The sequence below is a fragment of the Anarrhichthys ocellatus genome, unplaced genomic scaffold (assembly GCF_004355925.1).
Source record: "Anarrhichthys ocellatus isolate YVR2014 unplaced genomic scaffold, GSC_Weel_1.0 scaffold2, whole genome shotgun sequence".
Lineage (NCBI taxonomy): Eukaryota > Metazoa > Chordata > Actinopteri > Perciformes > Anarhichadidae > Anarrhichthys > Anarrhichthys ocellatus.
In genome coordinates, this window is record NW_022280032.1 from 454,397 (window position 1) to 464,395 (window position 9,999).

General features: G+C 44.5%; 1 protein-coding gene across 1 annotated transcript in view; it reads right to left on the bottom strand.

Annotated features, from left to right (window-relative positions):
• Positions 1 to 9,999, bottom strand: part of cadps2 (Ca++-dependent secretion activator 2) — a 109,950-nt gene that overhangs the window by 85,768 nt on the left and 14,183 nt on the right. The window contains exons 2-5 of the mRNA XM_031856931.1: positions 4,603 to 4,683; positions 4,238 to 4,471; positions 3,875 to 3,996; positions 81 to 192 (exon numbers count right to left, since the gene is read on the bottom strand). Coding sequence (XP_031712791.1) covers positions 81 to 192; positions 3,875 to 3,996; positions 4,238 to 4,471; positions 4,603 to 4,683 — 549 coding nt within the window. The remainder of the gene's footprint in view (positions 1 to 80; positions 193 to 3,874; positions 3,997 to 4,237; positions 4,472 to 4,602; positions 4,684 to 9,999) is intronic.

A 9,999-nucleotide genomic window follows, 5' to 3' on the forward strand; every position in this document is an offset into this window, starting at 1 on the left:
AGGTTGTGTGTGTGTCGTGTGTTGTTGTGTCTGCAGGTTGTGTGTGTCTCGTGTGTGTGTCGTAGTGGATCTGGACTCACCCGGCCCAGCTCTTTGTCCTCCAGAGCCAGGACCCCGGTGCTCTCGGTGAACAGCTTCACTTTGACCGAGGGCAGCGGGTGAGTGGTGGTGAAGTCCCCCTGAGTCCCCCACCTGAAACACACAAGGATCAGAGTTCTCATCCATCTTGTGCGTTGAGTTTACATTTCACATTTATATTTATAGATCATCCTTTCTGTGGAGTCAGAACCTGCAACTCTTTAGTCCTGAGGCAAAAGAAGATAATTTTAAATCTGATTTAAATTGTTTTGATTCATGTGTTTATGACTTAACAGCAGGTAACAAATATGAAAAAAACAACTAATAAAGTTTATTCAAACAAGACAACCATGTTGACAGAAGGCAGCGTGACTTTGTTAAGATTCTTCTATGAACGTAAAGTAAGACGAAGAATAAATCTGCAGATGTGTGACAGATGTCGACAGCATCTTCCGTCTGTCCTGCTGTGAAGCTCAACTTTACACTAAAGACTGTCGGTCGAGACCAAACGCTGCCGGCTCACTGCAGGTTAGAACGGATCCAAATCTGACCCGACATCCAACCGCATGACGGACAGCAAGATCATTGATCCGCCTTCATGACTCACTCCCACTGAATATCACACATCAACTGATCCGGCAGAAATTTGGACCGATTCTAAAATTAGAAGCAGCCGGACAACACTGGACACCGCGCTGCTGGAGACCCAGGACGTATTGCTGGACCCGCTGGAGGGAAGGGAGGCACGGGAGAACCAGAACCAGGACTGAGAGGGGCAGACTGTCAGACCTGCTGCAGTACAATGAGAGGTTTTCTAAAGACACTACCACTTTAGTCCACAGGGGGCGACAGAACCAACACAAAATGAAAGTTCCTCGTAGTAACTTTAAATGTTAAAGTCCAATAAATACATTTTGTCCAGATCAAAAATAATCATTATTATTTGGGCCATTATTTTCTATATTTGCAGTCGTCTTCATTCCTAATCGCAACGTGTACTCGAGGTCACCCGGCTGCCTGTAAGACCAGAGGACCAGAGGACCAGAGGACCAGAGGACCAGAGGCAGTAAACCGTCCCATCAGTGTCAACAATCAGTTCATCTCACTGAGGCTCTAATGGAGCAGAGCGATGCCTTCTGCTCACGATGACCATCACACTATGTCGAAGCCGTCATTGGAAGTGTGTGTGTGTGTGTGTTGCACAAATGACAAGTGACCTCTTCACAAAGCTGAACTCCATATTCACTTTTCCCCAGTTTCCAAGGCAACATTGCGCCAAAAGGTGTGTGCGTGAGCACACGCGCGCACACACACACACACACACACACACACACACACACACACACACACACCGTGTTTTAAGTGATCGCAGACCTCTGATCTGTGAGACAGAGGACAGACACGGATGACCTCCTGTTGTCACTGACCCGAGGGAACCGTCACTTCGTCTTTGTGTTGATTCTCTGCTTTCTATCATCAGCTGCTGTGTTCCTCTCCGAGGCAAATTGGTTCATGATGTATGAAATTGTTTGTGTCTTTTTCCGTTTCAATCTGTTTACAGTCCAAACCCTGAGGGTGACATCTGAAAGAGACACCCACCTGAGCTCTACGCCCCTTTCTGGAAGAAGGTGAATTAGTTTTGAGCGTGAAGCCATGCAGCGAGTGAAACAGGAGGAAAAGAATCAACACAAACAAAGTGAAGAGATTTCATTCATAAACCTCTGTGCGTCTCTCCATTAGCCTGGGAGAAGTGTAAAAACTAAACGTAATCATCAGGTGTGTACTTGATTTGTAACAAACACGAGGAGTCACAGACTAATTAAGGGTGCTGCTAATAAAAAGGTCCTCTGTGATTAAAGAGAGCGGTGTAATCACAGATAATCATGAGGTCCGTTAAGCCATTAAGCGTGTTATTGAAGATGAAGGCTGCGGGTTAATTACAGCGGAGGACACAGGAGGAGCAGCGGAGGCAGTCAGGTGACCTGCGCTCCTCTAATTGGCTGTTTGTCTGCAGTCCGACGACCATCAAACGCCACCGAGGAAGTGAAGCCCTGAGCGACTATCAGTCTCCAGAGCGCTGCTAACGGGCACTGAAGCTTCTCACACAGACGCGCTGCTGACCGTGAGATGTGGAAACAATGGAAATAGATTTATTCATTTCCTTATTAAGAGAGGGATGCATATCTCATGGGATGCCTTGTTTGTCTTCCATTATACAATATAACTTATTTATTTCATTCTAGTCTCATCCATTCAAGAGGAAACAGATCAACATACACAATATACAATCTCATCGGTAAACACAACCGGCACGTCTTCATTTGACTCTTCAACGTACCCGACCCGTTCTTGTGGACTTGTGGTCCTCCTCTGCACTCTCTATATCTATATACATCTATATGTATATGTCTATATTCATGATGCTGTGGAGAACATCTGGACGAGCCGACGCACTGCATGACACAGGGATGATGCCGAGGGTTGTGAAATGTATTGATAAAATGTTCGTGTCCTTTTTTGATGAATAATTAGTGTTCGTCATAACTGTCTTTATTTGTGAACAAATTGAATTAACGAAACTCTCTGAACGTGTTGTGAATCTGCTCTTTTGATTTCATGAACATGATTTTAAAACGTTTCCAGAAGAGTTAAACTGAAATGTGTAAATGATGAAAATGAACTGGAGCAGTTTTCTTCACTAGCTTTAGCTATCCATCGTAATATTAACGGTTCAAAAGGAAGGACGACGGCACAGCTTTAAACGGAGTCATCGTGACGTCACTCATTGGATTGTCGACGCTTTGAAGCCTCGAGTTCGGCGTTTTGCCCGTCGCCATCTTGACTTTTTGCCACTAATGAACGGAAGAGCCTTTATTTGGGCGGAGGAGGAGGAGCGACGGAGAGACGCCTGAATGAACATCATGCTGTATTGAAGAAGACTTGAAACTAGAGATTGAGACCATAAACTCATGTTTACAATGTTTACTGAGGTAATAAATCAAGAGAGAAGTAGAGTCATTTTCTCATAGACTGAGTTGTCTGGTGTGTAACAAACATTACAGCCTCACAGGGGACACAAGTCTGCTTCAGACCGGCTCATAAACCTGCTTCCTACTGAGTCCCAGATCGCCTGGAATGAAAAGCTTGGCCCGCACGCTGAAACATGAAGAGGGTTTTGAGCTCAGCTGGGCTTTCAGAAACCAGAGTGTGTGTGTGTTTTGTGTGTTACACGACGGCCTCGTCTTCCTGCTGCATCAGCGTTTTACTGGAGGAGGAGGAACGCGGCTCCGGCGGCGTTGGAGGAGGATGAAGGTCGCATAAAACAAAAACAACAGAGCGCCGTGTTGGCCGTGGTTCAGGTAACTGTGTGAAGGAGGTCTGCTGCGTGTTCATTTCATCTTCAAAAACAGCTCAGACGATAATCCAGTTAGGAGTGCAGAGAGAAGCCTCGTGAGTATTAAACGAGTCTTTGTGCATCTGCAGACGCCTTTAAATATCAAATCCAGAGCTTCAAATCAGCTAAATGTTGTCTTTTGGTGGATTTATGTTTTTAAACTGCAGCAACATTTCTGTGACTGAACAAGTTTGATCACTTTAATATCTGAACGTCAGAACCCACCTGCGGGATTGAAAAGCATGTTTTCTTTAAACAATCGCCAAAATCACACCGTTTATCAGAAGCTGTACAAACGCTCCTCAAACAACTGTCTGTGTGTGACCCCCCCTCCCTGTGTGGGGTCTGTGTCTGTGTCTTAACTGAGACACTGTGAATGGAGCAGGAGGAAGTAGAACTCACTGAGGTCTGGAGGCTTCAGCTTGGTCCGTCTGCAGCTTTTCTCCTCCCTCCACCTCCATGGTGCAGTAAACGACCCGGTTTGGAGCCACGGACTTCAGACCCTGGACCTCCACGATCACAATCTGAAGACACCGGCAGAGGGTCAAGACACGCTACGTCTCCTCAGAGTTCTTTTACTCTTAGACACTATAGAGCATCAGGAAACTGAGAAAATCACAATTTTACAGAAAACAAGACATCTCTAAATGTGGTTTGTCGGATGTGGACTCATTTTAAGTCATAAACCTATAAACCTCATGTTCTCTATAAATGAACTTCCTCATGTAACCAATCACTAAGCTACACGTCCTCATCCACACAGACCTCCAGAGTAAAAGACAGCACCACGTCAGACTTGGACAGGATGTCTCCCTCGTCTCCCATGTCCAGGAAGGAGTTGTTCATGGAGGAGCGTTTGAGCTTCTGCTTGAAGTCCGGCCCTCCTTTGGAGACCGGCAGACTCTCCAGATTGGCCATGAGCAGGTTGACTGACGAACGCAGCTCCTCCACGTAGAGGGGCTCCATGTCGGCGGAGACGAACTTCGGGTGTCTCCTCTCCTGCGGGGACAAAAAGAAAACGCGGTCTTGGTTCATCATCAGCACGTTTACTTCACGTCCAATTCTTTCACCGGCTGGTGGACGTTTTTGACAGTTAAGCTAGATGTTCATCTCTCCTAAATGTCTCTCACCCTGGAAATCTTCTCGGCCAGCTGTAACCTTCCGTCCAGCTCTCTGCGGATCTGAGCCGCCTGCTCGTCCACGTTGTCCAGCTGAGAAAGAAAGCAAAGCACAAAGAGTCACATCAGGCAGCCAATCAGAGAGCTGCACAATCAATAAACCAATCAGAGGGTGAAGGACAGACACACACAGCCGGAGAAGCGCACTCAAAGGAGGCTCAGTTGTGCATCGATGAACCATTTAGCAGCTCAGGTGGTAATAGACGTCGGCAATTAGCCAATAAGGAGCGAGGGTCTGAGAGCAGCAGGTCAACTACTTCGTCATATGTCTCTCGACCAATCAGAGAAGAGACGTTCACTCCCGTTAGTTTTGAGGTGAAAGCTGCAGGTTGTTGAGCTGCAGTTCCTCTGATGTCCACCAGGTGCTGCTCATAGATCAGCTGTCTCACTTGGTTCATTTCACCTCATCTACCGAGTGTGTTAGGATGGAAAGATATTAGGACACTATTTACATGTTACAAGCTTTTAAACATAAACATATCATTTCAAAATATCAAATAAAGGGGAGACACTTCATGTGAACAGGGTAAAAAACAACCACTAATAGATACCACCATGAAACGTCCCCAGTTCATCACTTACATTATTCTCATGTTACAGGTTTTCTAATAATGTAGTTTTAAATATGCAAATGAGGTATTATCTTGTCTAATCGGTGCTAATTTGCATATATATCCAGAACAGAAATCTGAGCATTGGATAAAGTTCAAAATGATTGATTCACTTTGTTGACATATGAGAGATATACATATTCAGGGGGAGTTTTGGATATGTCGTTGCATCACTTCATAAATACTGTCAACAGAACATGTTCTGCATGTTTTTAGTGATACAATGTTTCATAAATCTAACTATGAATGATGTATGAACAAAACATAATGAAGTGGAGATTTGTGGATCTTTAAAGGAGACGCATCACACTCATTTTCAGGCTCTTAAATATTATTTTTGGGGTTTTCTTCTAGAACATGTTTGGATGGTTTAATGTTCAAACACTTGGAGCACATGAAGCAGAGCTATAAATAAAACCGATGATCTGTTTATTTTCAAAATGAATAAGTTTAAATAGGATTTGTGTATTTGGAGAATCTTGACACCTCGAGGACAGGAGGAGCCCGGGATCCAACACTCTCTAGTGTCCACCAGGGGGCGACTCCTCTGGTTGTATAGAAGTCTATGAGAAAATGACTCTACTTCTCTCTTGATTTATTACCTCAGTAAACATTGTAAACATGAGTTTATGGTCTCAATCTCTAGTTTCAAGTCTTCTTCAATACAGCATGATGTTCATTTAGTACATTATGGTTCATTCAACAAGTCGTCTGTTGAACTCAACGTCAGCGGGACTCAGAGAGAAAACTGAACGAGGTTTTGCTCACAGGGCAGAAAACAAGCTCCTCGTTTCACAAATCTGTGATGAGCCGAGGCGTCTAAAATAACAAGCAGAGATAAAAAGGGCTCTGATGGAAACGGGCCTGAAGTCACAGAGACAAGTGGAACCTTCAGAGCCGATAACGCAGAGAAGAGATAAGCCGTTTAATTTGAGCCCATTTCAAAAAACGGGTCCCACAGAATCAGTTAGTGTCTCATTTACAGAGAAGGGAAACTTCCTTTAGTCACGCTGAGGAGCGACGCAGAGCTGCAGCTGGAGGAGAGAAAGAAAAGCTGCTGAGCAGCAACTTCTGAAGTCAGAAATCAAAGTGAGGATCACATGAGACGCTCTGCTGCTGGACCGACTGAGACTCTCCCCTCCTCAGCCTCCGCTCATCCACTCTGCTGGTAAACAGACTGAAGCCTTCCTCATGCTTCTGTTTGAAGTCCCTGACCTCACTGAAGGGTTCTCTAAGTTTATTATATACATCAGGAATATTATTAAGAGTGAGGGTCAGTATTATGGAACAAGACACAATAGAGGAGATGAAAAAAATGTTTACCTTGAATTTATCTTTGCTGCACAAATAATCAAATATGAATCGCAGTCACTGTGATAGTGACATTTAAAATGCAAACAAAAGTGATACGAGAGGGCGGAGCTAAGTACAAAACGAAAAATGAATAAGGCGACCAAAATGTTAAGATTAACTTTCATGAAGTGAAACACACTGAAAGGGTTAAAGTTCAAAGACAAAAACACAGACAATCCCAGACTCCTGAGACCTGTCAATCACCGTGTAGCCCCGCCCCTAAAGCATCCCCTGCTTTATGGTCTGTGTGACTCTAAATGGACCATAATGTACTAAATGAACATCATGCTGTAGTGAAGAAGACTTGAAACTAGAGATTGAGACCATAAACTCATAAACTCCAAGTAGCAGATCCGTTAGACTGTACTGAGACACAGCAGGTGCTTTGAGCTAAATGCTAACATCAGCACGCTAACATGCTCACGATGAGAATATTTTGCAGGTATAACGTTGACCATCTTCGCCATCTCATTTTAGCGTGTTGACATTTGCCAATCAGCACGGAAAAATGTAGAGCAGGGGCTGATGGGAACGTCATGCAATTATTGGACAAAGTGATGCTGTGACCCGATGACGGCGCTACGGGAAAGTTAAAGTCACCAAAGTTACCAGAGTCCATCCTCAGGGGAGCATGAATGTCTGCACCGAGTTTAATCACAGTCACCATTATGACTCAATGACCTGCGTTTGCTTTTAATACCCTGTTTTGTTCTCAGCAGTTTAGCGTCAGAGCGACAAAAAAAGTAGTTTTTCAATAATTAATTTGTCAGTTTAATAAATGAATATCGTCGCTGTCACCTCCCGTCACCACTTCCTGTCAGGGCTGACATCCGCCTGCACTAATTGCTGAGCGATGGAGATTAGTTCACGGATGATTTGACAGGTTTTGTTTCTATTTCAGAAAGCCGGTGGAGTGGATCCAGAGACACACCGAGAGGGGAGAAACAACACACACGTTCAGCCGTTTCTGCAGTCGTTACGGATGCGATCGGCTCATCACTGAGTCCTAATTAACTCAACACTGTGAGGAAGAAATAGGAATTCATTACCAGGGTGAAGGAGGTCAAACCAACGTGCACACATCTGATATACTTTGAAAATTCATGTTTTTATTGTTTTTCGACGGTGTTTATCTCCTGTAGCGAAGCATCGGAGTTGCTGGAGGTCAACATGTGTTTATGCTCAAACATTAATATATTTGTTTCTCATTCAAAACGGTAACAAAGACAAACTTTAGTGACGTCATGAAGCAGCATGGGATCATGGGAGTTGTCGTCTTCAGTGCAGTCGGTTGGAGGTTTGTACTGCAGAGCTTCTCCTCTCCAGAGCAAACGGACCGGCTGATTGAAACCACTAAAAACCGCTGACTGAAGCAGCTTCACGTTAGAAAGTGTTCTCCGACGCTGTGCGATACAGGACGTCCTGTAGCGATAGCGAGCTGCCGCTAACGTTGGAGGATCCGGATGCATTATCTGCAGAGGTGTCAGCGTGTAGCAATAATAAGTATGTTTTACTTTATATATGATCACTTTCATTAGCCGCCATGTTTCTACAGTAGCCCAGAACGGACAAACTAAACACTGACTGACATTTACAGTACATCGTTCTCTACACGCTTGGCACACGAGAGAAGTTTCAGTTGGCTGCAATCTGCAACCTCGCCGCTAGATGTCGCCAAACCGTACACACTCGACTTTCATAACTGGTCAAACGCAGCTCGTTTCTCTAAAAACTGAACATCCAGACGTCTGATGACTAAATTCCTTCTAACCGGTGAAGATAGAGTAAAAACTGACCAATAAAAAGCCACCGACAGGCGACCGAATGAAACACGCCGAACTGATTTGTCTGGTTTAAAAATTGTTGGAAACATAAATTCACAACTCAACAATAAATACGACATAGGTCTAGTGTTTTCTGCAAATTGTCTTCCAGATGATTACATTACTGAGAGCTACAGTAGCGTTAGCTCCATGAATCTTATGAACTGATGTTTGTCAGACACCTTCTTTGCTCTTCACGCTTTGCACATTCGAAAATGTCTTCAAACAGACAGATGAGGCTTAATAAAGGCTGAGTGAGTGTGAGCTGACCTCTCGATACTCCACCATAATGAGAGTATCACCAAGAGACGGTTCCTCTGGGCTCGTGTGCTCGTGCAGCGGCAGTCCGTCCGTCAGCGCTGTGATTAACTTTTGGTCAGAGTAACGGCGCGCAGCGGCAGTTACTCTGACCAAAAGTTAATTACAGTCCGGTGAATTACAGTCAGATCTAATTAACTCTGCTGAGATAACGGGGCCGTCCACCGCTCATCAAACACACAGAGGTCCATCAACCACATGACAAAATAACACAAATATAACATCCTGCATGCAAAGAAATAAAGAATAAATGATTGAAATCTAGTTTAAAGTAGTAGTGTTAGTTAAGAGAAGAGAAGCTGGTCAGTCTCATGGTGGAGGCTCATCTCATTCAGTGTCAGCTTTACCTACGAAGAATAATGCATCGCAATTCTTAGTTTGGCTGCAAGTACTAAAATTAACGACACATACACACACACACACACACACACACACACACACACACACACACACACACACTTTGTTACCATGACTTCTCCCAGACTTTGTCTGCAGCCTTTCTAATTCTGCCTCTCAGAGCATTTCTATGACAACCAGCCTTTATGCGACTCCGTTCATGTTCTCGGCAACGTGTCAACATGTCAGACTCAAAGACATGGAGGAGTGTGTTGGGTTAGCAACACAACACACTCCGATCATGTGAGAGTTCTTACTCAGCATTGAAGGGCAGACAGCGTTGGTGCTTCTGTAAACCCACTGAGCTGCCGGACAGGACCTGGAGCCCTCGAGGTCTTCAGACCCACGGCTCAAAACACTTTCTTCTGTGCATGGAACTTTTGGAGAATGACACACACCGACATGTTCTTACCTGCACCCGATTGTTTTTTGTGAGCGTCGGCAGCCCTTTACAACTTTAATCACAAACTACGTGCACGGCTCAAATCAAAGCTCAAAGCCCTGAGAGCAAATGCAAAGAGAATTTTGGTGAAATCAAATCTGTAAGAAGGGACACGGTTTGCTTAAAGGTCTGTTCACAACATATAAAACAGCAACATTTGAATTCCTTTGGAAGGATATGAAATCGCCGCCATTAGTGGATTTACTTAAAACCACAGACTGTATGTAAGAAGTGGCCGTAGTCATCTTGATGTCACCCATCGGTTCGTGGACCGACGTTTTGAAGCCTCGAGTTCGCAGATTTTGTCGTCGCCATGTTGTTTTTTTGACAACCAATGAACAGAAGTGACCATATTTGGACTGAGTGACGTAGAGACGCCGTATACGTCTCTGGTAGAGACCTGTCA